This window comes from Micromys minutus (assembly GCF_963924665.1).
Source record: "Micromys minutus genome assembly, chromosome: 10".
In the NCBI taxonomy this organism is placed as follows: Eukaryota; Metazoa; Chordata; class Mammalia; order Rodentia; family Muridae; genus Micromys; species Micromys minutus.
In genome coordinates this window covers 60,987,034-61,014,287 of record NC_137979.1, presented here as the reverse complement: position 1 = coordinate 61,014,287, position 27,254 = coordinate 60,987,034, and the positions used below count along the sequence as shown (strand labels likewise).

General features: G+C 50.1%; 3 protein-coding genes across 4 annotated transcripts; 2 read left to right on the top strand and 1 right to left on the bottom strand.

The window, feature by feature from the left end:
• Positions 1–3,526: 3,526 nt before the first annotated feature.
• On the top strand, positions 3,527–16,766 carry SLC25A19 (solute carrier family 25 member 19). The gene is made up of 7 exons (XM_080923828.1): positions 3,527–3,665; positions 7,603–7,772; positions 7,942–8,097; positions 10,767–10,937; positions 13,989–14,172; positions 15,123–15,253; positions 16,138–16,766. The coding sequence occupies exons 2-7, from the start codon at positions 7,641–7,643 to the stop codon at positions 16,318–16,320; spliced, it is 957 nt and encodes a 318-aa protein (XP_080779954.1). The 5' UTR covers positions 3,527–3,665; positions 7,603–7,640; the 3' UTR covers positions 16,321–16,766.
• Positions 16,767–18,585: 1,819 nt separating this feature from the next.
• MIF4GD (MIF4G domain containing) lies at positions 18,586–23,468 on the top strand. 2 transcript variants are annotated; one of them, XM_080923302.1, is made up of 6 exons: positions 18,586–18,705; positions 19,491–19,621; positions 21,715–21,824; positions 21,951–22,106; positions 22,222–22,314; positions 22,753–23,468. In XM_080923302.1, the coding sequence occupies exons 2-6, from the start codon at positions 19,540–19,542 to the stop codon at positions 22,978–22,980; spliced, it is 669 nt and encodes a 222-aa protein (XP_080779428.1). In that variant the 5' UTR covers positions 18,586–18,705; positions 19,491–19,539; the 3' UTR covers positions 22,981–23,468. The 2 variants fall into 2 exon arrangements, with proteins under 2 accessions (XP_080779428.1, XP_080779427.1); XM_080923301.1 differs by having other exon boundaries at positions 21,715–22,106.
• Positions 23,469–23,794: 326 nt separating this feature from the next.
• On the bottom strand, positions 23,795–27,203 carry MRPS7 (mitochondrial ribosomal protein S7). The gene is made up of 5 exons (XM_080923303.1): positions 26,916–27,203; positions 26,201–26,392; positions 26,027–26,090; positions 24,972–25,139; positions 23,795–24,294 (listed from the first exon to the last, which is right to left on the bottom strand). The coding sequence occupies exons 1-5, from the start codon at positions 26,996–26,998 to the stop codon at positions 24,073–24,075; spliced, it is 729 nt and encodes a 242-aa protein (XP_080779429.1). The 5' UTR covers positions 26,999–27,203; the 3' UTR covers positions 23,795–24,072.
• Positions 27,204–27,254: the final 51 nt, after the last annotated feature.

The window sequence follows — 27,254 nt, the reverse complement described above, 5'->3', positions numbered from 1 at the left end:
AATCTAACTTGATCTACATAGTCAGGCCAGACTAGTCAAGGCTCCAGTGACAACCTGTCCCAAAACAAACACAAATACAAATTCAGAGGCTGGAGGGCTGGCCATGCATCACAGGGTTGTCTATAGGCTGGAGAGATGGCTCAGCAGTTACCAGCACTGGCTGTTCTGGAGGCTCCGGGTTCAATTCTTATAACCCACATGGCAGCTCACAGTTCCAGGGGACCTGATATCCTCACACAGACTTACATGCAGGCAACATATAAATGCACGTAAAATACAAATAGTAAAATTAAAAAAAAAAATTAAAAGTGTATTGCTCTTGCAAGTTTAAACTTTCAAGAACCCACATTCAATTCCTGGTCCGTCTAAGGGCAGCTCACCACGACCTGTAATTCCAGCTTCAAGACATCCAGTGCCCTCTTCTGGACTGGCTGGGAACTGCACCCATATGTGCACACTGTCCTCCCTGCCCAACAAATACATCTAATCACAAAACAGTTCTTAGCTGGGTGGTGGTGCCGCACACCTTTAGTCCCAGCAGTTGGGAGTCAGAGGCAGGCGATCTCTGAGTTCCAGGACAGCCAGCTCTACAGAGTGAGTTCCAGGACAGCCAGGACTACACAGAAAAACCTTGCCTCAAAGGGAGGGGGAGGGGAGAAGGCAGCTTTTAAGTATTGGCCTAGGCTGACAGGTTTTTGTCTATGCGTGGATCTCCAGAGGCAGCGTGGAGAGCACCCTGAAGTCTACCTTCTTCATCGCACTAGATGGAGAAAGTGAAGCCTGAACTCCCTTTCATCAAGCTCTTTCTGGCATCTCACTGGGAGCAGATTGCTGGGGGCCAGCTCCCCTCCCCCAGAGCGGCTCAGCTGTGAGCGAGCAAACCTATTTGTTCAAGACCATGGAGACAAAATTGACTCCAAGGAGGTGGGGGAAGTCCAGAAGAAGTCTTAAGCGGTCGGTTTTGGGTGTGATGAGGTCACAGAAGGCTTCACTTCCCCAAGCTGACGGGAACTAGCTTTTTTTTTTTTTTTTTTTTTTTTGGTGTATTTTTTCACATGACTGGCTTTACTAAATATATTGAACTTAAATGACCAGATTGTGAATATGCAGAAGTCAGAACTGGAGAACATGCCCCAAGAATCCTGGCACCTGTTCTGGTAGTGTGTGTGTGTGTGTGTGTGTGTGTGTGTGTGGTCTGTGTATACAGTGCTTATCCACACATATTGAGTGAAGACAGCGGAATCAAACTGTACACACATGCAAACTGTCTTAACAGGTGGAAAAGGGGACAAACACACCTGAGAGAAATAGATTCTTCAACAGTAGTAACAGTCCATCTGCTGAAATAACTTCTAAACCAGGGGTTGGGGCAGAGCTTCAATCTATGCCTCATAAACACAAAACCTAACTCACACTGGGGCTGAGAAGATGGCTCAGGGGCTGGAGAGATGCCTCAGAGGTTATAAGCATTGCCTGCTCTTCCAGAGATCCTGAGTTCAATTCCCAGCAACCACATGGTGGCTCACAACCATCTGTAATGGGATCCGATGCCCTCTTCTGGTGTGTCTGAGGACAACTATAGTGTACTCATGTACATAAAATGAATAAATAATTCTTTTTTAAAAAGATGGCTCAGTGGGTAAGAATACTGACAGATATGAGGACATGAATTAAAATCCCCATCACTCAGTAAAAGCTGCCTGGCTATGCTGATGGAGGAGAACCAGGAGGACAGGACAGAAATAGGTGGGTTCTGGGAGCTCAGTGGCCAGTTAGCATAACCAAAGAACAGCAAGATAACCCCGAGAGACTCTGACTCACCGCAATAAGGGAGGGAAACACCCTTTCTCGGGCCCTCATATGTACACAAAGATGTACACGCCTGAGGAGGCACCTGTAGGCAAAACACGCAACATACACCCAACTCAAATTGGATCAAAGACATAGGTGCATAAAACCACAGTACATGCATTAGAAAATATAGTAGGAAAGAAGGGTTTGACCACAGAATCAGTTATATGGGCCAAATTGGAATTCAATCTGAACTTGAGGTTTTCCTGTTTCTGAGTGCTGGGATTCGAGGAAGATCACAGCATGCCTGCCTGGAGAAAGTTTTTAAAGATTTATTTATTATATATAAGTACACTGTAGCTGTCAAGACACTCCAGAAGAGAGCACCAGATCCCATTACAGATGGTTGTGAGCCACCATGTGGTTGCTGGGATTTCGACTCTGGACCTCTGGAAGTGTAGTCAGTGCTCTTAACTGCTGAGCCATCTCTCCAGCCCAAGAAAATTGTGTGAACCTTTGCCTAGGCATGACCCACTCCTCCCACCCAAGCAATTTGACTAGAGTTCATTAAAAGTAAAATCTTCTAGGCTAGGCATGATGGCTCAGACCAGAAGAAGGGACAATCAGAAGTGATGGATCATCCACGGCCACGTAAAAAGTTTGATGCTACTTTTTTTTTTTGTTTGTTTGTTTCTGAAAAATTTAATTCCCAATACTCGAAGATGTTTTGAAGATGTTCTGGAGATGACTCAGTGGATTGTGAACCACGTTCACACACACACACACACACACACACACACACACACACACACACACACTTCTTTTAAAAACTCATGCCATTTCTGCTACTTGGAGAACAAACAGAAAAGCTATCTAGAGATTCATTACTGCCCAGCCAGCTGTCTCTTGAGGTGTATTTAAAAACAAAAAACAAAAACAGGCTGGAAAGATGGCTCAATGGTTAAGAGCACTTCCAGAGGTCCTGAGTTCAATTCCCACAACCACATGGTGGCTCACAACCATCTATAATGAGATCTGATGCCCTCTTCTGGTGTGTCTGAAGGCAGCTACAGTGTACTTATATACATAAAATAAATACATCTTTTTAAAAAGAAGTGTGACAAATAAACCATTGATTGAAAAGCATGTAAGAAATGGTACGTTAAGAGATTGCAGCAAATGATTTAGATCTCAGTTCAGATAAACTTGTTTGTTTTAGGGGACAGGGTCTCACATAGCTTAGGCTGGCCTTCAACTCTATAGGAGGGGATGACGTTGAACTACTGATCGTCCTTCTGGTGCCTGTTTCCTAAGGGGTACAACCCCCTTAAAGGTTCTTTTCCCAAAGAACCCATCTAACCTCGACGCAACTCCAGTCCTCCAGGATAATAATACCAGGCTTCCTGCCATCTTTTCCAAGTTTAAATTATATGGATTCTAAGACTACATTGATTTGGGGGGGTGGGGAGGGATCAAGTTCAGCGAGCCTTAACGTTCCATAACCTGGCTGACTTCAAAGGATCGCGCCAATGGTAGAGGCCACCTAGAAAGTCGTAAAGGCCAGTCTCGCCATCCTCTTTTACGACGTCGGGAATGCGCACGCGCTGTAGAACTACACCTCCCAGGAGTCTCTTCGCTGCTTCTTAGGGGGTGGGGCTTAGAAGCGGAAGACTACATTACCCAGAAGTACCTCGGAGGTGACATTAGATGGGCCCTCCGACCTGCAACAATTCATCTAGAGGCGGTCAGAAGCTGCGCAGTGATTGGCCCAGAAGCCCGTCAGTTACTGGCAAGTGCAGTTAAGTTTTGCTGTTGGGCTACATTGAGAGGGAGAGAACTGAGCTTGAGGAACCCAGCCGAGCCTCAAGTGTCAGGTGAGTTAACCTCTGGCTTTGCTTTCTTTCTGGTTCTCTCGGGGGGCCGGTACCCCGACTCCGTGTGTCCGAACACAGAAGGGCAGGTATCCACGGGGGCTGTGACGGATGCTCACATGGCACATCTAACCCCAGGAGCATCTTCAGAAACTCGGAAGGCGAATCCTTCCCACCACCGCAACCATCGTAGGCATTTGCACATGGGGTGTCCTCTGTCCTGGAGTCACGGAGAAGCCGTCCTCACCCCACCCCACCCCCGGTACGCCTGGACAGTGTACTCTCGCGGGGCCGTCAGCAGAGCTCCTCACCAGAGCACATGTGGAGCCTGATGTAGAAAAGGGGCAGGCAGGGTGAAGAAACTCGCTTGCACCCCATCACTGCCGCTCAGGTCAGCAACCGACCTGCCTCAATCCCGCATTTGTATTTATTTATATCATAAGAAATTTTTATCTGTTTAGATATCAAGACTATTAGTGCACGAAGATTTTTTTTTAATAAACAGGAGATTAATTTCCCCCTTACTTATTTTTGTTATTGGTTTGCGGCCGTGTGACCCAGGCTAGACTCGAACTTGTTGTGTTATTAAGGATGACCTTGAACTCCTGGTCCTCCGGCTTCCAACCTCCCAAGTGCTGGGATTACAGACCTACACTGCCATGCTGGTTTGTGCTTCTTGTGGGGACTGAACCCAAATGTAATACTTTTCTAGTCCGGGTTGTAACGATGTTTGTGTTTTTGTAGTTTTCTGGAAGACAAAGACTTTATACTTGTATTTTGCTGTGACTGAGCGTTCGGCCTGCGTGTATTTCGCCACATGAAATGGCCAGAAAGAGTTTCAGATCCCCAGAGGCTGGAATGAAGACTTCTATGAGCCTTCTGTGGGTACAGGTTAAAAACCTAGGTCCTTAGTAAGAGCAACAGCCAAAGAGCCTAGTGGTGGTGGTGGTGGCACATGCGTTTAATCCCAGAACTCACGTAACAACCCAGAGACAGGTGGTCCTCCGAGTTCAAGCCATCACTCCAGACCTGGAGCTGGTATTTGAAAAGCTGCTTGTAGTTTGTGGGAAAGCCTAGACTTGAACACCAGTTTTATTTTATTTACATTTATTTACTTGTGTGTGCGTGCGCTTGCTCACACACATACGGCCACACACATAGCACTCGGAGCATGTAAAGATCAGAGAGAGCCGGTTCTGTCCTTTCACCATGTGGGTCCCAGGGAAGGTTCTCAGGTCTTCCGGCTTGGCAGCAGGTCCCCTCACACCTTCTGTAGATACAGGTTTGTGTGTGTGTGTGTGTGTGACAATGGGTTTATAAACTCAGGGCTTTGTGCATAAAAGGACTCTACCCCCGAGCTATGCCACGATCAAACACACACCCTTCCCCTTGTGGTGCTGGGGAGTGGAACCCAGGGCCTGGGACATGCTCAACTAGAACTTTGCTTTTTGTCTGAATTTCTTGGAATGAGGTCTTTTATAGCCCAGGCTGGCTCCTGGTCCTCTTGCCTTTGCCTCCAGTGTGCTAGGTTACAGCTGTGAGCCACAGCTTTCCTCTTACCCTTTATGCTAAGACAGGGCCGCACTGTGGTCCTTCTGCCTCAGTCTCCCTAGCAGTCAAAATCCAGTCTTGCAGATGGACTCACTGTCTTTTCAGCTTCTGTGGACAATGGCCAGGACGCCTGTCTCCCAGACTGCAGGACCGCCCTGGTTTAACCCGATTCTCCCAGGAGAACCTTCTGGAAAGGTTTCAGGGTGGATGAGAGGAGGGGAACCTTCTGGTCACTGTGCTTGTTGTTGCAGCCGAGGGTTAGGTTGATGGTCTTTCTAAAAACTTCCCTTTGTGGGTGTTTTGTTTGTTTCTTTTGTCTCTGCTGTGAAGTGACACCATGAGCACAGCTGCTTGTTTTGTGTTTCAAGTGATTTCTCCATGGAGCCTTGGTGTGTGTGTGTGTCTGTGTGTGTGTGTGTGTGTGTGTGTGTATGTCTGTGTGTGTGTATGTCTGTGTGTGTCTGTGTGTGTGTGTGTCTGTGTGTGTGTCTGTCTATGTGTCTGTGTGTGTGTATGTCTGTGTGTCTGTGTGTGTGTGTCTGTGTGTGTGTGTATGTCTGTGTGTGTGTCTCTCTGTGTGTGTGTCTGTGTGTGTGTATGTGTGTCTGTGTGTGTGTGTATGTGTGTGTGTGTGTGTGTGTATGTGTCTGTGTGTGTGTGTATGTCTGTGTGTGTGTCTGTGTGTGTGTGTGTCTGTGTGTGTGTATGTGTGTCTGTGTGTGTATGTCTGTGTGTGTGTCTCTGTGTGTGTGTGTGTGTGTGTGTCTGTGTGTGTATGTGTGTCTGTGTGTGTGTGTATGTGTGTGTGTGTATGTGTGTCTGTGTGTCTGTGTAGGGGAGGTGATTAAAGCCATGTGCTGGGACTCATAGCAACTCTTATAAAGGGAAACATTTAGTTGGGGCTGGCTTACAGTTCAGAGGTTCAGTCCATTGCCATCGTGGTGAGAAGCATGGCAGTGTGCAGACAGATATGGTGCTGGAGAAAGGAGCCCAGAGTTCTACATCTGGATCAGCAGGCAGCAGAGAGAGACAGACAGAGACAGACAGTGAGACAGAGAGGAGGAAAGGGACAGAGGCTGACTGGTCTTGGCTTGAGTTCCCCAAGTGATACACTTCCTCCATCCGACAAGGTCACACCTACTCCGTCAGGGTCACACACCTCCTAATAGTGCCACTCACTGTGGGTCTTTGGGTGTCATTTTCATTCAGAGCACCACAGGAGCGTGTGTTTGCTACATTAGTTGTTGCTGGCCTAGAATTTTCTATGTAAACCAGGATGACCTTGAATTTGCAATGATCCTCCTGCCTCTGTCTCAGGTGCTGGGTGGGATTACAGTTGAAGGAAACATGAAGCAGGTAGTGACTTTGGATAGTAGCAGCTTGTTGAAGACTGGATTAAGATTTTAATTTAATAAAAGATTTACATTTATTTATTTCATGCATATGAATGTTTAGCTCACATACCATCTTCATGCCTGTTGCCTGTGGCGGTCAGGGGAGGGTATAGGAAGACCCAGGATTGGAGTTACGGATAGTTGTGAGCCACAATGTGGGTGCTTGGAATCCAACCAGGTCCTCTGCAAGAGTAACAAGTGTTTTTAATCTCTAGGCCATCTCTCCAGCCCTAATTTTTAATTTTGTGTGTGTGAGAGAGAGAGAGAGAGAGGAGAGAAAGAGAGTTCCTGCACAAACATATGTGCAGGAACCCTCAGAGGCCAGAAGGGCGCTGGATCTCTTGGCGCTAGAGTTACAGGTGTTTGAACCATGGGGACACTGGGATCTGAATTCCAGTGATTAAGCAGCAAATGTTTTTAACTGAGCCACCATCCTTGGTTTATGATTGATCTTGTCTGTTACTGGTTGTAGAAGGTACAATGTTTAAATAAAGGTCATGGGCTGGAGAGATGGCTCAGCAGTTACGAGCACTGTCTGTTCTTCCAGAGGTCCTAAGTTCAATTCCCAGCAACCACATGGTGGCTCACAACCATCTGTAATGGGATTCAATGCTCCTTTGTATGTCTGAAGAGAACAACAGTACTCAAATACGTAAAATAAATAACTATGTCTTTAATAAAGGCCATGTTTCCACAGGCTTGCATGGGGGGAGGGGGTTGGAGGGGAGAGGGAGTTTTTGGGTTTTTTTGTTTGTTTGTTTGTTTTTGAGACACGGTTGCTCTGTGTAGTCCTGGTCATTCTGGAATCTGTCTTTGCCTCCCAAGTTCTGAGGGTGTGTCCCAGCACTGTCCTGCTGCACAGACCTCAATTCTGATTGTGGAGGACAAGGAGCAGCAATCCCAAAGGGATGAGGCTGGGCAGGGAGGGCTGCAGCGAGGCAGTCCCTGAGAAGAGGCCCTAAGGAGGTGTCTTTCTCTGTGGCCTTTACACTTAGCTTGACACTCATGGACGTTGGACGGACCAGAGGCAGGGATGGTTGGCTATGATGCCGAAGGAGATGTCAGGAATAACTCCAAGTTGGAGGTGGCGGTGGCGGGATCAGTGTCAGGATTGGTCACTCGTGCCCTGATCAGCCCTTTAGACGTCATCAAGATCCGTTTCCAGGTACCCTTTCCCTACTATTCCTCGTAATGGGCTGGGGGCAGGGTTAGTCCCAGCAGAGACAGTTCTTAACACTTGAGATTCTGTCAAGGTGAAATATTTCTTTTCCTTCAGTTTCCTCTTGCCAGTTACTCCACCCCCCATCCCTGACCTTTTACACTTCAATCCTTAGCTCCAGATTGAACGTCTGTGTTCGAGTGACCCCAATGCCAAATACCATGGAATCTTCCAGGCGGCCAAGCAGATTCTGCAAGAGGAGGGCCCAAGAGCGTTCTGGAAAGGACACGTTCCAGCCCAGATTCTGTCCATAGGCTACGGAGCTGTCCAAGTAGGTATTGGGGAGCCTAACCTGGTCTGGTCCTTGGGGTCACATTGGCAATGCCTACTCTGCCCATCTGCCTTCATGGGAAATCTGTTCTGACACCTGAGGACATTATCAGTTAGCTACACCGTAGGCCTTCCCTCCCCACATCCTCTTGGATTTCCCCTCTCCTGACCCTGTCCCAAGTGGCACTAAGTGGTACTCCATTTTTCCTCTTTAAAGTTCAGACTGCTGTTTGTTTATTTCTTCAGGGGCTAAGCATGGAGGCAGGCTTGCTAAACAATTCCTGCCAGGGGGGCAGAGGGCAATTTACAGGAGTCCAATTCTTCTTCCACCCCTCTGTCTCTCTCCTTCATCCTGTGAGGCAGAGCCTATTGTCTTTCTGATTCTCCAGAAGAGAAAGCTATGACAGAACAGGTCCTGGGGTTCACTAGGGTTTTTGTTTGTTTGTTTGTTTGTTTGTTTGTTTTTGTTTCGTTGGAGACAGGTTTTCTCTGAGTAGCCCCGTGTATTCTGGAACTCTATGTAGATCAGGTTAGCCTACAACTCACCGAGATCTTTCTGCCTCTGCCTCCCACGCTCTGGAATTAAAGGCATTCAGCACTGTGCCTGGTTAGGATCCAGGGCTTCAAATTCAGGTCTTCAGGCTTAGCTGCAAGCACCTTTACCCACTGATTCATTCGGTTTTGGAAATAGCACCTTCTCCGGATGCTCCACTTGCCTCACTGGAACACAACAGGGACATCAGCAGGTACCACAAGGATTGCAGGACAGCTGCCATGACCTGGCGGCTCATGGGGAGGTGAAGAGCAACACACGGCTTGTCACTTCTGACCCTCCGCAGTTTAGCCAAGCACCCTGTATGTCATGGTGTCCGTGGGAAGGTTTGGCAGGAAGGACAATTGCTTTTCATCTCAGCCTGTGGGCCCATCCTATGAGGTAGATCTTATTGTCTCTGCGTTTCTACAGAAGAGGCTGTGACTGAGGCTGTGTCAGCCTCAGGGAGATGACAGATGGATGGTCTTGTCTGTGTTGTCCCAGGTTCTTATCTGACTCACAATTAGACATGGCACCCTGTGCAGGAAGTCAGCATCATGGTCTCAGGAAGCCTGGCTGAATGACGGTGTTAGGGGAGACTGTGGTCTGAGGGAATGCACTGTCAACAGAGACGAGCGCAATTGTGCCACAAATCACATAGCTCTTCCTAGGTTGCAGTGGATTAGTGGAGTTTCCTGTATCTTCCAAGCCTGGCATCATGGCACATACCTGTAATCCTAGTGTTTGGGGACTGAGGGAGAAGGAGCAAAGTAAATCCAAGGCCATAGCTCTATATAGCAAGCTCCGGCCAGCTAGGCCTCCTCCTCAGTGAGGCCCTAACTCAGAAAGTGACAATAAAGCAGTTCTGGGTATTTTCCTTCTTTCTCTCTGTGGTGTGTGTGTGTGCATCTGTGTGTGTGTCTGTATGTCTGGGTATATTTGTAGGCCAGAGATTTGCACCGATCCACCTGCCTCCGCCATCCCAGTGCTGGGGTGAAAGGTGTGCGCCACCACCTGACTGTCTACTGTATTTGTTTGTGTTTTGGGTTTTCAAGGCAGGGTTTCTCTGTGTAACAAGTCCTGATTGTCCTAGACTCAATTTGTAGACCAGGCTGGCCTAAAACTCCCAGAGATTTGCCTGCTTCTATCTCTGCCTTCCAAATGCTGGGATTAGTGCACCGCTATGCCCGGCTCTCTGCTGTAGTTTTTGAAACAGGGCTTCGCCCTAAACCTGGAGCTCACTGACTTGGTTAGACTGTCAGCCCAGCAAGCCATGTGGATCCTTCTGTCTCTGTCTTCGTAACCACTGGCACTGCAGGCATGCACTGTGGCACCCTGCTTTATTATTTTTTTAAATTAATGTTTATTTATATGAATACACTGTAGCTGTCCTCAGACACACCAGAAGGGAGCATCAGATCTCATCACAGACGGTTGTGAGCCACCATGTGGTTGCTGGGATTTGAATTCAGGACCTCTGGAAGAGCAGCTTAACCGCTGAGCCATCTCTCCAGCCCGGCACCCTGCTTTATATATTTAAAGCTCCTGAATGCTGGAGCTTTACCAAGTAAGCTGCTGGTGTTGTTGCTGTTGCTGTTGTTGTTGTTGTTGTTTGTTATGATAGAGGAGATGGTGCTCACAGCCTGTGGTGGCAAGTGATCTCCTACTGAATCTCATCTTAGGCTGGTCCACATCTTCTCTCTCTCTTCTTTTTTTCCCCACGTGGAGAGGTTTAATAGAACAACAAGACAGGGGTCAGGGTTGAGAGAAGAGAAGAGGAGAGAGAGTGCTCTTTCTTTCATTTTTAAAGATTTTTCGACTATGTGTATGTGGGTGGTGTGTGTTCGTGTGAGTGCTGATACCTACAGAGACATCAGGTCCCCTGGAGCTGGAGTTACAGGCAGTGGTGAGTTTCCAGATGTGGGTACTCGGAACTGAACTCTGCTCTTAAGTGCTGAGCCATCTTTCCAGTCCCCTAGACTGAATACTTGGCTTGACTCAAGTGGCAGGAACTGCATCTTTCTAATTCTGCCCACTAGGTGAAGGTAAGGCATCTGAGCACACAGAATGGTGCGATTCTCCTTCCAGGGGGCTGTTTCCCCGGCATGTCCTCACTGGCTTTCTGTTTACTTCTGCAGTTCTTGGCATTTGAAGAACTGACTGAGCTGCTTTACCGAGCCAACTTGTATCAAACCCACCAATTCACAGCGCACTTTGTATGTGGTGGCTTGTCTGCTGGTACGGCCACCCTCGCCGTGCACCCCGTGGATGTCCTGCGCACCCGCCTTGCAGCTCAGGGTGAACCCAAGGTGAGCAGTCAGGACCAGATGGGGGTGGGGGGTGGAGGGTGGGGAGGCTAGATACGGAGAGTGCTCAGAAGTTGGGGCTCCTGTCCTTTAGGAAGCAAAGCTGGGGCGCCTTGCATTCTCAGCACAGCAGTTAGTTTGCACGGCTTGTAAATAATCTGCAAGGTGCTCTGAGTCCAGCTCTCCCATAGCTCATAGTCTTCCTGGGGAGATACAGCCAGCAGGGCCAAAACAGGACAAGTAAATGTCCAGCCCTGGGCCGAATGAAGGCAGGCATCTGGGGCTGGGACTCAGGAAAAGGCCATAATGACCTCAGGGTTTCCTCACTGGGTTGAAGGAGATGGTGTGGCTGAGTGAGTGTCTAGGAAGAACTTACTGACAGCATCAGGTCACGCCTTATGACCTAGGGAACGTTTCCTCTTGCTGTGACCAAATACTCGGACAAAAGCAACTTAGAGGAGAAAGGGCTCATCATGGCTCACAGCTGGAGGGTGCCGTCCATCCTGGTGGAGAACCCTGTTGCTCTTGTCCTCTGACCACCACGTGTGTACAAAGTGTGCCTAGGCCCCGACACAGGAAATAAGCACAGTGGCTGCAAAGATGACCTAATGGTTTCGAGCCACTGGCTGCTGTCCTAGAGGGCTCAGGTTCAGTTCCCAGCACCCACAGACATTTCACAAACATCTGGAACTCCTGTCTCTGGGGATCCAAAGCCACTTTCTGGCTTCTGCAGGTCCTGCATGTGAGACAGAAATACCTAGAGGCAAAACACCTGTCTCAGCCTTCTGTTGCTGCAGTGAACCCCATGACCAAAAGCAAGGTGTGGAGGAAAGGGCTTATGTGTCCTGTATTTCTACTGCACTGTTCATCACTGAGGGAAGTCAGGGCAGGAACCTGGAGGCAGGAGCTGATGTAGAAGCCATGGAGGGGTGCTGCTTACTAACTTGCTACCCCTGACTTGCTGAGCCTGTTTTATAATAGAACCAAGGACCACCAGGGATGGCCCCACCCACAACAGGCTGGGCCATCCCCATCAGTCACCAAAAAAAAAAAAAAAAAAAAAAATGCCTACGGCCTGATCTTTTCTCCATGGAGGTCCCCTCCTTTCAGATAACTCTAGTTATCTAGTGTGTAAAGTAAACATAAGACCAGCTAGCACAACATAAAGTCAAAACTGTAAAAGTTTAGAAATACTGGTATGGCTGTATTGGCGGCAAGAGGACATTTTGTTTAGAAATGGTTCTGGTTTTGCCTGGCCTTCGTGTTACTCAGGATGGAGACTCTGGTTGGAAAACATTCTGATAATATTTTGGTTGCAAAGCAAAGTCCTGTAGGAATAGCCTGTAAGACAAGGGTTGGGTTAGAAGAGCCAGACAGACTTATCCATATGATAAGTCAATGGAGCCTTGGAGGTTGGGGTGACTGCCCTGGGGGAGAAACGGGGTGAGGGTTGAGTTGGTCTCAGCAGTGTGGTGGCTCCTGGGCTAGAGGGAAGGTGGGTGATGACAACCCAGCTTGTCCCGTACTTCCTGTTACTTCCTGACTTTTGGTGAAAGATCATAGAAAGAAAAAGGTGGCCACAGTATCAGGCAGGAGATCGGCGCAGTACCTCCGCTAATTAAACACAGGGCGTCATTCTGGGCTGACCTGCTCTGAGCCCCAGCTGAGAAGCAGAGTCACACAGAAGGCCTGAGTCACCAAATTCTCAAACAGGCCGCCTTCCCCTGGCGTGTCCTGCAGTCCTCTCCCAGAGTAACTTGATGCTGGCCTTTGGGGCATCTGTCAGTCTTCACCCTGCTCGCTACCTTACTGGGAAGGATTTTGAAATGAACCACCCACTCTTGTGTTGTTATTGTGATGTCCGTGGGAGACCTGGGCAGGTCTTTGTTGCCAGGCTTTCTCTTGGGGCCTGGCACAGTGACCTCCAGAATTCAGCTGGCTCCCTTTGAGATTATTTTATTTTATGTGTATGTGTATTTTATGCCCGTGCATTTATGTGTGTTGTGCCCGCACACTGGGCTCTGGAACAGGTGAGCTGCCATTCGGGTTCTGGGAACTGAACCTTGGTGCTCTCCAAGAGCAGAAAGTGCTCTTTTCTGCTTGCTTGGATACAGGGCACATCTGTTTATATGCACATGAGAAAATAACAACCATGGAACTTTCTAGAAGGGAAGTTGTCAGAAAGCCACAACTTTTTAATTGCTTTGTTCAGTTTGGAGGCAGGGTTTCCCTAAATTGCCTTCTTCCCTTTCTTCTTCCTCTTCTTCTTCTCCTCCTCCTCCCCCTCCTCTTTCTTTTTTCTCCTCCTCCTCCATTTTCTTCTTTTAAGACAAGGTCTTGTTATATAGGCCTTGCTGGCCTAGAACTTACTAGGTGGACCAGGCTGGCCTTGAACTCTTAGAGCTCTACCCGCCTCAGCCTTTGACTGCTGGGATTAAAGGTGTACACTACCAGCTATGCTCAACTGGCCTCAAACTTTTTTCTTTAAGACTATGTTTGTGTGTATGGATGTTTTACCCACATGTATGTCCATGTACTGTGTACATGCAATATTCACAGAGGCCAGAAGGGGTTGTTGGGTACCCTGGAACTGGAGTTAATAGACAGTTGTTAGCTGCTATGGTGGTTGCTGGGAACCAGACCTGGATCCTCTGGAAGAGCAGCAAGTTCTCTTAATCAGTGATCTGTCTCTCCAGTCCCTGGCCTCAAACGCCAGATTCTCCATCCTCCTGCGTCAGTCTACTAAGTGCTTGGACTATGGCATTTGTCACCATACCCGGCTGTCCTTTTGAAGTTTTGTCTTGAGATCGGGTCTCATTTAGTCCAGGCTGCCCTTAAACTCCTGATCCTCCTGCCTCCGCCCGTCAAATGCTAGGACAACAGCATGCACCATTACACCCCACCCCACCCCCTTCCTCTTATCTTCAGTTTTCCTAGACTGAATCGGAAAAGTTACGCTCCGGGAAGCTGGGTTTTAGATAAGAAAAAGATGCATTTGGGCTGTTCTTGGGCAGAAAGCATCTCACAAGGTTCACTCACACTGTGTATGGGCAGATCTATAGCAATCTTCGAGCGGCCATACGGACCATGTATAGGACCGAGGGCCCCTTCGTCTTCTACAAAGGCTTGAGTCCCACCGTGATCGCCATCTTCCCCTATGCGGGCCTGCAGTTCTCTTGCTATCGCTCCTTGAAACACGCCTACGACTGGGTCATACCGCCAGACCGGAAGCAAACAGGTGAGATGCCCCACAGCCAGGCCTGGGACTCAGCTTCCGGGAGCCTTAAAGCAATGCGGTTCCTGTCGGAAGCTGAGGCCAACTGTCAACCCCTGGCTCTGCGGCCGAGCTGGCAGAGCAGGTAAGTCCTGCAGCAAAGAGGGAGCTTCCTTCAGGCTTTCCACAGCTCCCCTGGTCTTCCGGAGGCAAGCGTACTTCCAGTGAATAGTCCTGCTTTCCTGCTGTCCAGTTTTTTTTGTCAGAAGCCCAACTTACAAATTGTGGGTTTTTTGGTTTTGTATTTTACTTTTTATTTCGGAGGTTCTTGTCTGGTGGGGAGAGGGGCACAGTGTCCCACTCTCATTTTGGGACTCACAGGCTTGTGCCTCCTGGTGAGAGTGACTGCACAGCGGACAGCTCCCAAACTGCTGCAGTGCCTGTTGTCTTGCTGCAGTGCCTGTTGTCTTGCTGCAGTGGCTGTTGTCTTGCTGCAGTGCCTGTTGTCTTGCTGCAGTGCCTGGTGTCTTGCTGCAGTGGCTGTTGTCTTGCTGCAGTGGCTGTTGTCTTGCTGCAGTGCCTGTTGTCTTGCTGCAGTGCCTGTTGTCTTGCTGCAGTGGCTGTCTGGTCTGATCTGGCCTGGCAGTGCTCAGGCTCTTTGAGAAGCAAGAGCAGAGCGCTGTGAGGTTCCATTCTGTGATGGAGTGTGTGCGTGTGTGCGAGTGTGTGTGTGTGTGTGTGTGTGTGGTAGGGTACCCAAGGAGGCCGAAAGATCCCCTGGAGTTGTAGTTACAAGCAGTTGTGAGCTGCTTGATGTCAGTGCTGGGAACAGAACTTGATTTTTCTGGAAAAGCAGTAGGTGCCCTAAAACCAGCAGTGCCCCCGTCCCTGGCCCTCCCCACCCTTCTTCCCCTATCCCTGTCTCTGTCCCTTGCTCTGTCACCCTTCTTCTCAACATGGTGTCTTTGGTTCAGGGAACCTTAAAAACCTGCTTTGTGGCTGTGGATCTGGAGTCATCAGCAAGACCCTTACGTATCCCCTGGACCTCTTCAAGAAGCGCCTGCAGGTGGGCGGGTTTGAACACGCCCGATCTGCCTTTGGCCAGGTAAGCCGTCCCGTGCGCTGGGCTCTGGGGGAACTGGCAGTAGTGACCTGTCCCTGCTCTGGTCCCTGTAGCTTTATTTCTTTGCATAAACACACCTGCACAGATTTATAAAAACAAGGTTAGCCTGGTGGTGGAGGTGCGCACCTTTAATCCCAGCCCTTGGAAGACAGAGGCAGGATTTTGAAGCCAGCCTGGTCTACAGAGCAAGTTCTAGGACAATCAGTGCTATGCAGAGAAACCATGTCTCAGGGGGGAAAAAAATTAAAACTAAAGTTACACAATGTGAGGTTTTGTAACCTTATTTTCCATTTACTAGTGTGTCCTGAAGAGAACATTTGAATTTAGATTGGTAGAAATGGCAAGAGCCCAGGACAGAGGCCCTTTTCCTGCTGGAAACTAGTGTGATCTGGCTGGCTGGAGGGAGGGGGGGCCATGGAAGACCAGTGGGAGCCAAATGTTGAAATGCCTTGAACTTGGACATGATGCTGGATATTGTCCTCATTAGATGCTCTTGGAGCACAGCACAGGGAGGGCTTTGTCCTGGGGACATAGGCCAGGCTAGAAGTGGACACTGATCAGGGAAGCCCTAGTGCTGGCCCTATTCAGACCTGCTGCCCAAGGGGAGCAAGATAATGAGGTAAAGACGGTCCAGAGCTAACACTGCACCCACGGGAACCAGTCAGGTATGTCCTTATCGGGAAGGAGAACTCCCCGTCTGCTGGCCCCGGGCCCTGCATCAGTTGCAGCATGCACTAGAAAGAATGAAGAACTCCCTCATCCAGGGCCTCTTTAATCCAGCAAGCAGTTGCCCGGAGTTGCCTTGCGCCAGGCAGTCCTTGTTTTAGTTACTGCTTCCTCCTCAACCTTCACCTTCCTCTCCCCAGGTCCGGAGCTACAGGGGCCTCCTAGACCTCATCCAGCAGGTGCTACAAGAAGAAGGCACCCAGGGCTTCTTCAAGGGCCTGACCCCCAGCCTGATGAAGGCTGCACTCTCCACTGGCTTCATGTTCTTCTGGTACGAGCTCTTCTGTAACCTCTTCCATTGCATAAGGAGGGAAGACAGATAGTTGTGAGGCAGGAGGGGCCTAAGGTCTGCACTGGAGGCACCTCCCCCAACAGGACTTGGCTCTGAGCTCATCCTGAACAATGGCTGTTGCCTGGTCGGCCCTCTAAGCCAGCTGCCGTGAGCATGAAGGGTCATCCAGAGCTGAAGGCAGAAGGCGGCAAGGGCCTTTGCTTGAGCAGCAGGAAGAGAGAAGGGAGTGCTTGCACTGAAGAAAGAAGGTCCTGGGGAAGGAGCCTGGTGCGTCTCACCTCTGACCAGCCCAACCCAGAAGGAATTGCCCATCTTGTTTTGTAGTCCTGGTTTTGGAGAGAACACTCCTAGTCCTGGTAGGACCACACTGGAGTGCAGACAGAGGGGGCTGGGCTCTTTGCAGAATTTGTTCCTCCACAACTTGGTCTGCTTCTCCGGCCAACTTATTTAATAGACATTAAAGTACAAGGTGTGTTCCTTGTGTCACTCCTGTAGCTTAGGAACCACATCCCAGCTGGGGGAGGATGATGGGAGGGACCTTTCTGGCTTGCAGTCCTGAGGTAGACAGCTTAGGGGAGAACCCTGCCATGTGGGTAGCTTCTGAACTCCCAGGCCCAGACCTTTGTTCCCGTGAGGATCTAGGACAGGTCAGGAAGGAAACAGACAGAACCAGCTTCTAGGCAGAAGGCACGAAGTGAAGGGGATGTGCTGAGCAGCAAACGGGTGGGAAAGTGCCAGCCCTGATCCTCAGTCTAGTCAGGCCCCCTCACTGGGCGTGGTTGGCTCTGCTGGAGTGCAGGGTGCTCAGGGCTGGGGCCGTCAGCAGCTCTGCGTGCATCACACTGTGCCCTCTAACCCCAGATGGGCCTCAGCCCCAGAGCATGGGGATGTCAGATAGCCTGATGAGACATGGTTGGCACCTGTTAGCAGAGCCAGGGATCCAGATGAAGAAGGGACATGGAAGAAGAAACATGTGACTGCCGATTTTTCCATGCTCCTGCCTAGCAGTGGGGTTGGTCTAGAGAGGGAAGGGAGGAGAGAGTTCTCCTCTCTGTGGGACTCCAGCCTCTCCACCATAAATTGAACTGGAATGCCTGCTGGAAATGGGCTGGTCACAGGAACTGGAACTCTGTCCGTCCACTCTCTGCCTCTGGCCCACTGTAACCCTCCCCTCCTGGTTGAACATTTTCTGACCTTGGGTCCTGATTCTGAAGGTCCCAGGGTCGCTTTGGAGGACTTCTGAGGTGGGTGGGCTGTTGGCTTCCTGGGTTTGGAGCAGCAGGAGTGTTTTGTGACCCTATTCCTGAAGAGGTGTGAATAATATATACCAGACCATTGTAAGGACCTGTCTTAGGGCCTCTACTGCTGTGATAAACATTGTTACCAAAAAGCAAGTTGGAGAGAAAAGGGTTTATTTCCATCACATGGAGTGGGAGTGGTGCTGCTTACTGGCTAGTTCAGCCTGTTTTTGTTTGTTTTTTAATAGAACCCAGGACCACCAGCTCAGGGATGGCCCCACTCACAATGGGGTGGATCCTTCCCCATCAATCACAAATTAAGAAAATGCTCTACAGGCATGCTTGCCTGCAGCAGGATCTTAGAGAGGCGTTTTCTTAGTTGAGGTCTCCTCCTCTCAAATGACTTTAGTTTGTGTCAACGACATAAAACTACCCAGCACACTACCAAAGTCCAACTTGGTGAGCCGATGAGGTTCCTTGGGGTTACTTACAGGAGCAGAAATGACGCAAAGACAGCTGCATCACCCAAAGCCCAGCACGGCCTGCCGAGCTCATGAAAGCTGGAATCTTGGCGCACACCGTGCAGTCAGTCTGCAGGCAGCCCAACAGATTGGAGGGTCCTCCAGGCAGCTCTGTTGGGCTGAGCTTTTTCGGAGCAACTTGGGCAGTCTCAAGAGTGTGCTGGGCAGCCCAGCTCAGGGTGCTGCTTCCACAGGGGTGTGCTGGCCCTTTAGGCCACTCAGCTCGTCTGAGTTATTCACTTCCCCTACGTAGAACATCCTGTATCTTCCTGTGCTTCCTTCGTGGTGGGATGTTGTTTCTCCTTTATCTTAACCTGGAAGATTCAGAGTCCGCTGCCTGAATCCCCCCAACCCCCCACCTCGGAAGAGACCCAGGCTACTACATCTTGACTGCCCCTTTGACGTTAAACTTATTTTGCCCTAGAGGCAGCAGAGGGAGTTGCCAGGGTGTGCCCCAGGCCTTACTCAAGGCTTAAACAGAACAAACCCCAGACGGCTACGCCCCTCCTCCTGGGAAGGCCACGCCTCCCCGAGGCTCCTCCCACGCTGCACGTCCGGGGAGTCTCTGACCCAGTTCACCTGAGCCCGGCAAGGGACATGGTGACCCCGGCGTGGAGTGCGACCTGGCAAAACCAAGAACTTCATTCGACGCGCAGGGTAGGTCCGGCCCAGCGCTCCGAGACTTTCGCAGTCAGAAACAAGGTGGAGGTGCGCTGGGTGAGAAGGGGACGGGGCCGGTGAGCTGGCGGCGGTGCCGGTGTCGCAGTTGTCGGGTGCTAATCTGTCTCCGCACCAAGTGAGGGAGCGGCCCGGGGCGGCGGCGGGGTGCGGAGGCGAGGGCGGGCCGTGGCCGGTAGGCGGCTCTAGCGAGTCGCCCAGGCGCTGCAACGCGAGAAGAGCTCCGCCGCCGCGCGGTACCCCCGGCGCAGCGCCCGAGACGCAGGCGCCCTTCCACGCAAGCCAGCCCTGTCCCAACGGCTGCAGGGTGGGCTTTGTGGGCTAAAAGAACTGGCAGACGTTGGGAGAGAGGGGCTCGGAGCCCTGCTGGTATCAGGATCTGCGGCTTGGACTGAGCCAGCATCCTCCATGCTGGATGATACGGGCGAGTCTGACATTCACCTCTCTCCACACCCAGTTCAGTATTTGCTCCCTTAAGTTTACCCGGATACTGACTGCTAATAACCCAGATCCTGCTGCGACCGTAGGTGAAATATGTAATCCCAGAAGCTTGGGTTTCCTTCAGCTGAGCAGCAGGTGCCTACTTGGTGCCCAAGTCGTCCACCCGAAGCCAAGCTTGGTGGGAACTCAGCCTACCACTAAACGTGACAGAAAGTCCAGTCCCACCCGTCCCAAGACCTGGTCTGCCGGGCCCAGTGCCTGCAGGACTAGAATCCGGAGCTTTGTGATTCACACTTGAAGCCTCAACCGTCTTTGCTTCTCAGGTGCTGACATTAGTTTCAGGCCAGTGAAAAACTCTGAGGCTAGACCACCATGGGCGAGGCCAGTAGAGATGAATATAAAATCCAGTCTTTCGATGGAGAGACCCAGCAGCTGCTGAAGACCGCGCTCAAAGGTGAGCCTACCACCTACCACTTAATTTGTGTCAAGTTAACCTAAAACTGTCCAGCACACTACCAAAGGCCAACTTGGTGAGAGCCAGTGAGGTTCCCAAACGCATGTTCTGTCTGGGTAAGAGCTGCAGGAGGGCCAAGGCCCAGAGCCAGGCAATGCCCAAGATCTTCCTTGGCTCTCAGAGAGTAATTCACAATCTAATCTTTGATCTGGAAGACACGCTACGTTTATGCTAGTATTTTGGAGAATGAATCACAGTTATGTCTAAGATCATAAAGCTTTTAAGTACCCATTAAAGAGAACAAACACTGCTTTCTTCTTAAAGTTTGCATCTGGTGCCGTCAGTACCCTTGAATGGACAGAGGTTGGAGGATTGTGTAATTAATTGCCTGGCCCTTCCCTTGTAACACTCAGGGCAGAAATTTGACAGATCAGGTGCTAAGTCTGTACAACTACTCATGTCTGGAGCCTCTGTGTTTTGAGAGCACACAAGCCGTGGTCGCAGTGCATGCTCGTAATCCCAGCAGATTACAGAGGCCGGAGGATCCGCACCAATTCAAGGCCAAACTGCTCTACACAGAGAGTGCCTGGGGGAGGGGAATGGCCCATTTGTGTGCAGTACTCTAACCCCAACAGTCAGGAGGCAGAGGCAGGTGGATCTGAGTTCCAGTATAGCTGGGGCTACATACTGAGATGCTGTCACCAAAACAAAACAAAGCAGAAAACCAGAGAGAACACTTGCAGAGGACCTTGAGAGGTTTAAGACCCTTGGTAACTCAGTTCACTTCCCAGAATCCCGTGCGGTCTTCTGACCTGATACCAGGCAAACACATGGTGTGCATACATACATGCAAGCAAAACATTCACACATAACACATGAATGAACCTTAAAAAAAATAATGTTGAGCTCCAGGCCAGCCAAAGCTAAATAGCAAGACAAGACTACAAAAAAAAAAAAAAAAAAAAAAAAAAAAAAAAAGTCTTGGCATTCAATGACATCCACCAAGGTAATGACAGAAAATAAAAGATGTGTAGCCTAAGAAAAAGATAATACGCCTGTACTTTGGTCTCCTGCAGCCTCCCAATCCCACATTCCTTTATTTATTGGCACAGGATCTCTCCCTGGCTGGCCTACAACTCAGAGATTAGCCTGCCCCTTCTACCTAAATATTGGGATAAAAGGGTTGCACCATTCCCAGAAGAATACAAATGCATTTTGTTTATGTGCATACCTACTTGTCTACATGTGAACCCCACATATGCTGTGCCTGTGGAGGCAAAGAAGGTGTCAGGTCCTCTGGAACTGAAGTTCTAGGCACAGCGCAGAAGCTGGGAATCAAACCTGGGTTCCCCGAAAAAGCAAGTGCTCTGACCCACTAAGAACATTGCTTCAACTCTCCCTTTTCTGATTGGGCAGCCAGGGTCCTGACGGAACTGCCCTGGGCATGCTTACAACCACCTTCTCTGGAGAATATATTTTTAGTGGTTTGGTTGCTTTGTCTCCGATCTCTGATCTTCACATTGTGGGCATAGTGCTTGATCCCTTAACACCTTCAACTTTGAATTTTATTTTTTAGATAGGATCTCGCTATGTAGCACTGGCTGACCTGGAACTTGCTATGTAGACCAGGCTGGCCTATCTCTGCCTCTTAGATCATAGGATTATATAGGTGCACACTACTCAACTCAGTTCCTTTCTTTTGAGACAGCCACATATAGCCCAGACTATCCTGGAACTCTTGTTTTTAGCCAAGGATAACCCTAATATCTTGGTAATTCTTGCTTCAATCTCTTGAATGCCTTCTGGATGGTTTTCCCTTTATCTCTTAAGCATGTGATGGGAGTGCTCTATTTATTACAAATATCTCCAGGCCTTGGATGTGGGAGTGTGTGACTTCATTCCCAGTACCCAGGCTGCAGAGGCAGGTGGATTTCTGTGGGTTTGAGGACTGGTCTACATAGTGTGCCAGGCTGGCCAAGGCTACATGGTGAGACCCTGTCTCAAAGGAAAACATAACCCACTTCAATCCTTAGCAGATGGAGGTAGATGTGATTAATCAGGCAGCTGTAGACTCCCCACCTGTCTCTTATCAGATCCAGCTGCTGTGGACTTGGAGAGAGTAGCCAACGTGATTGTGGACCATTCTCTGCAGGATTGCATATTCAGCAAGGAAGCAGGACGGATGTGCTATGCCATCATTCAGGTTGGGGGTCTGGCAGAGAGGGAGGCTTCCCTGAGGATGCTACCTCAGGGTCAGGCACAGGCTGGCCAGCAGAAGACACAGAGACTGGCCAGGGCCCTGCTTACTATCCTTTCTTCTGGCTCACAGGCAGAGAGTAAGCAAACAGGCCAGAGCGTCTTCCGTCGTGGGCTTCTCAACCGGCTGCAGAAGGAATATGATGCCCGGGAGCAGCTTCGAGCATGCTCCCTGCAGGGCTGGGTCTGCTATGTCACCTTTATCTGCAACGTCTTTGACTACCTGAGGGTGAGGCAAGGGAAGTCACCAGCGCAGCAATGAAGGCCTGTGTCCCAAGGCCAAGGTTGGATCGCTCCCCACCGTCACCAATGCGGCTTCCCTGCTGCTTTTGCTCTTCCCACAGGTGAACAACATGCCCATGATGGCGCTGGTTAACCCTGTCTATGACTGTCTCTTCCAGCTGGCCCAGCCTGAAAGTCTGAGCAGGGAAGAGGAGGTGAGTGGCCATTGACAAGGCCTTGGAGGGCACTGCTCCTCAGCCAAGACCCCAGCAGGGGCATGTAAGGCCTGTAGACAAATTACAGTGGCTGGAATTTATCCACAACACAGAGCAGCCAAGGCTCCCATATTGGAGCCTAGTGCTAGGAATGGCAAAAGCTGTGGCCAGCTGTGGGTACAGATGGCCCAGAAACCATCTGTGAGTCAGGGGTATACAGAAGAGGCAGGTTAAGAAAGTTTGTGGAGATAGGCCTGGTTTGGAGTTCAGCCTGGTCAGAATGTTGTGGACAAGTTCCTTTTGGTAAGATCTGGGACATGCCCACTGGTGTCAGAATGAGGCAAGGAGCAAAAGCACAGTAACTCAGCGGGTGCTGTCACCTCCATGTGCTATGCTGGCCCCCCTCTGGCTGACCAGGCCTTCCCGCTGCCCCTGCAGGTGGACTGCCTGGTGCTGCAGCTGCACCGGGTTGGGGAGCAGCTGGAGAAGATGAATGGGCAGCGCATGGATGAACTCTTCATCCTAATCCGGGACGGCTTCCTGCTCCCCATAGACCTTAGCTCCCTGGCCCGGCTGCTGCTGCTGGAGATCATTGAGTTCCGGGCAGCCGGCTGGAAGACCACGCCTGCTGCCCATAAGTATTATTACAGCGAGGTGTCTGGCTAGGCTCCACAGGTGCCCATAGCTGCACACATCTTCCTGTGACCCTTTCAAGCTGGCACCAGAACCCTTGCTTCAGTCTCTCCTAGACTTTCCTGACTGCTGCGGCTCTGCCCTCGTCCCTCACTCTGGAGTATGAGGGAACCAGACTTGTCTCCTGGCTGAAGACCATCCTGTCTTCCTCTGCCTTCAAGTCCTTTTAGCTTCCCACTACCTTCCACCTGGGCTGGGCGGGGAAAATCAACTAACAGCCACTGAAGTGCGTAACCACTGGTGCAACCTTGGTGCCTCAGTTTTCCCATCTGTAAAAATGGGCAGTTATAGCCATTGGTGGAATGCTTTGGGATGTTAAGGGCAAGTTACAAGAGAAATGGTGTTTTATATATTTTATAGATGTTTATGGAGATAAGCCTATTTCCTCCAGTCTGTTTTCTGAGTGTCTGCCTCACCAGGTTGGGGTGAGGGTTTTCTAATAAATCTTTCCTGAAACCAAACTGCATGTTTCCATAGCATCCAAAGGTGTGCCCCAAGATGAAGGAAGAGGTCTTTATTTTAATCCAGATAGGATCTGAGTTTCTTGAAGAAAATTTCTAAGGAGACATGTTCTGTCTTTATGGAAGTGTGGAGCAGGGGAACCAATTTAGATTACAGCGCAATACATAATCCTGAGTGTGTCACACTATGTGATAGGCAGCTTCACTCAAGTTTTAGCCACCAACTTCTAGCCGGTATGGGTCAAAGAGCTTCACAGGATGGAGGATCACATTACAGTGTTCTCCATCCTTAACTTCCTCCCAGAACTTTCCAATAGGACCGCAGCTCAAGTGTTTAACATTTATTAGTGGTACTATATGTATAGATGCTTTGTCTGCACATATGTCTGTATACCATGTGCATGCCTGGTGCCCACAGTGGAAAGGTGTCTTTGGAACAGGAGTTACAGGCGGTGAGCGAGCCTCCACAGGGGTGCTGGCAATCAGAGCAGGTCCTTTGGAAAGAGCAGGACTTTTAACCACTGAGCCATCTCTCCAGCCCCTCAGTGGTTTCTTGTGGTAGTGTCCTTTGCCCACCGCTCCTTTCCTGCTACACCAGCGGTAGCTACCACCAGCGGTAGTGGGCCAGGGCACGGTTGGCCTCTGCCATCTTATGCATGTTGTGCTTCCTCTTGATCACGGGACCCCTGTTATGAAAAGCCTCCAGCAGCTCATGTGACAGCTTCTCTGGCATCAGCGTCCGCCGAGGTTTATTCTCTCGGCACTCTGTGATCATCCATTTCATGGCAAGGAAGCGCCGACGCCGGTCAGCCAGAGGCACAGGGACCTGGATTGAGAGGCAAGCAAAAGCTGAGTTGAGCCTAACAGTGTGAAGGCCATCTCCTTCCAGAAGTTATGGTGTACTGTCTCTGGACTATTCCTGGGATGGGCCCTGAGGACAGAAACCTGTCTCGTCTCAGACTTTTCTTGTCTCAGGGAACTGTGACTAAGAACATCCACGTAGTAAACAACAGAAGATGCTTTGTCAAGTTGACATAAGCACCAACAGGAAACCCCGATACCCAAGCAAAGCCAGCTACTTCAGACCAAGGTGCCTAAAGATGCGGCTTTCTGTACAAGAACCACTTGCCTGGCACCCACTTCATGCCACACACCAAAGACACAGTGAAAAAAATCCCCTGGTCTTAGGAGCTGATACTGAAGGGATAATAACCTAATATAAAGTAGTTAACTGCTGAGATAGGGACCTCTACTTCTGTTCAGTAAGGATGAATGGTTCTGGGTTAAGGATTATTCCAGACAGTGGCAAGTTAAGCACAGTCAAGAGTTCATAGTTTAGGCTACACAGGACACTGGACAATTTGTCCTCTTGCCTGTGGCATTTACACTTTGAGCCTCAGACAAGCAGATTCAGACTCTAGGATTATTACACGCGCCCAACTCTGGACACTCGCCCTCCGACCTGCCTCCCATGCGGGCTGCCCTGCTTTACGGACCACTCACCTGGTAGAAATGGCCCCCTTTGAGGATAGGCACCAACCCAATCACAGGCTCACAGTTTTTCAGGGCCTCATGGAAAATCCTGTAGGGGTTCCGTTCAATGGTGGCCTGTTCCTCTGCGGAGGCAGCATGGTACTTTTCAAACTGCTTCCTTTTCACAGCTTCCAGAGTCTGCAAAGAGATGCAAGAGGCTACTTTGGCGCTAAGTCTGCCCAGCTCACTTGAGAGTGGTGCCGCACACCTATGACTGCACTTGAAAGTTGGAGGCAGGAGAATCAAGACTTGAAGGTTATCCTCAGGTGAATGGCAAGGCCCAGGCTAGACTGTGCTCCATGAGACCCTCTTTCAGAAAAAAAGTGGCTGCCTCTTGCTTTGCTAGACCATAATAACAAGAACAGGCTGATATTATCTTTTCTTGTTTTGAGGCAAGGTTTCCCTGTGTAGTCCTGGATATCCTGGAATTTACTGTGCAGATCAGACTGGCCTCAAACTCACAGAGATCCACCTGCCTCTGCTTCCTATGTGCTGGAATTAAAGGTGTGAACCACCATAGCCCAGCCAAAAATTTTTTTTAATGTCAGAATGGCAAATTCTGGAGGGAGGACTTTGTGTACCTCTGGCCGGGGTGAAACTAGCTTTTGACTATCCTGACCTCAAACTTTTCCTGACTCTGCTTTTTTTGTTAGGTTGTGTCCCTCCCCACACCCCTACTCCCAGGAATGGGTCTCACTATATAGCTCTGGCTATCCTGAAATTCGGATCTGCCTACCTCTGGCTGTTTTTTATTTGTTTTCAAGACAGGAGGATCTCACTATATAGCTCTGTTCTAGAACTCACTCTGTACTTCAAGCTGGCCTTGAACTAAAGAGATCTGACTTGTCTCTGCCTCTTGAGTGCTAGAATCAACCGCCTCTCCAGTGATGGGATTTGAGGTGGGCACTATCAACCCCAGATCTTGGAAATTTTAATGACAGGAATAGAAACCTGTTCTCTAGTTTCGAAGACACAGAACAAAGCCAGAGGGAGAAGAAAAGCCAAAGAGGAAGAAGCGGGCTCACCTGGGCCATGAGGGATCGGGCCAGAACTTTGTTGCCTCCTTTCATCATCATGTTGGTGAATTTGCTTCAAGAAGAAAAACATGCTTAGCTTTCGAAGGCTGGACTACGGGTCCCTCAGCAGAAACCTTCCCCGGGCTAGTTCCATCCCAGAGAAGAGAAGCATTTGCACCTCACCTGATGAGAGGGTCTGCAAACACCGAGCTAGTTTCAGTCGCAGCCGCAGCTTTGAAGAGCTGGGTTTTCTTGAGTTCCTGGTCATACTTCTCCTCTTCGGTGAGTTCCGCCACCGGCTTGCGGTAATATTCCTTGTCAATCAAGGGATCCTTGAATTCGGGGGCATAGCGGCTCCACCGCACCTGTGTGATCCTGGGAGTGGGAAAAGGAGGAAGCAGACAAGAGAACTCTAGAGATGAATTTGTGACTCCACAAAAGTGAACAACCTTGACTTAACAGTAAGCCTGTGACTGTTTGCCATCACGTTGACGAGGGACAGTAGTGCTGGGACCTCAAGCTAAATCTGACAGCAGTTTTGACTCTTGTCCCAAGAGGTAGGAAGCTCTCTCCGAAACGAAACTTGTTCCTTTGCATGCTCTACTTTAAGAGTCGGTTCTCCCCCAACCGCCTAGGCAATCCCATTTCTGAGATCTCTAGCATGGCCGCACTTTCGGCTCTGGGTAGAACCGGTCTAGGTTAAACCAGCCTGTCAGGCAAAGGGCAAGCTACTAAACTCAACCGGCCCGATTAATGGCTTGAGTCCGCCATCTCGGTGTCCCGAGTTAGTGCTCTGGCTTGACAGGACTCTGCGCGGCTTGTCTATGGCTCTTTTCCTTTCCCCAGGTCCTCCCGTAAAGGCCCGAGCGGCAGTCCCGACTACGCGCGGCCTTCTCACCCAGGAAGGTTCCAGACAGCACACCTCACCCCCAGGGCCAGCCCAGACCACCGACGCGCTGCGCGCACTGCGGGCGCAGCCATCTTGGCCGCTCTCAGGACCTTGGAGGGCTGTCCACAGAGCGCCTGAGTGACGGGATACGGATGAAAACTTGCACAATTTGCTCAAGTGTGGGTTTTACGTCAGGGGTTCTCTCGGGGAAAGAAGCAAGAAAAAATTCTCGTCCTTCCGGTATCCGACACAATCTGGTGCACCTGAAAACCGCCACACTCAGCTCTCTCAGGTCCCCATGCAGGCCCCGCCCCGGACCTGCTCGCGCAGAATCTCGCGAGATTTGAG

Excerpts from the sequence above, each read along its gene's own strand:
- SLC25A19 (XM_080923828.1), top strand. The coding sequence starts at position 7,641 with ATGGTTGGCTATGATGCCGAAGGAGATGTCAGGAATAACTCCAAGTTG. Across the intron at positions 14,173-15,122 it reads GCCAGACCGGAAGCAAACAG|GGAACCTTAAAAACCTGCTT; the intron begins GTGAGATGCCCC and ends TCTTTGGTTCAG. Across the intron at positions 15,254-16,137 it reads CCCGATCTGCCTTTGGCCAG|GTCCGGAGCTACAGGGGCCT; the intron begins GTAAGCCGTCCC and ends TCCTCTCCCCAG.
- MIF4GD (XM_080923301.1), top strand. The coding sequence starts at position 19,540 with ATGGGCGAGGCCAGTAGAGATGAATATAAAATCCAGTCTTTCGATGGA. Across the intron at positions 19,622-21,714 it reads GCTGAAGACCGCGCTCAAAG|ATCCAGCTGCTGTGGACTTG; the intron begins GTGAGCCTACCA and ends GTCTCTTATCAG. Across the intron at positions 22,315-22,752 it reads GTCTGAGCAGGGAAGAGGAG|GTGGACTGCCTGGTGCTGCA; the intron begins GTGAGTGGCCAT and ends CTGCCCCTGCAG.
- MRPS7 (XM_080923303.1), bottom strand. The coding sequence starts at position 26,998 with ATGGCTGCGCCCGCAGTGCGCGCAGCGCGTCGGTGGTCTGGGCTGGCC. Across the intron at positions 26,091-26,200 it reads TTTGCAGACCCTCTCATCAG|CAAATTCACCAACATGATGA; the intron begins GTGAGGTGCAAA and ends TTCTTCTTGAAG. Across the intron at positions 25,140-26,026 it reads CCCGATCCCTCATGGCCCAG|ACTCTGGAAGCTGTGAAAAG; the intron begins GTGAGCCCGCTT and ends ATCTCTTTGCAG.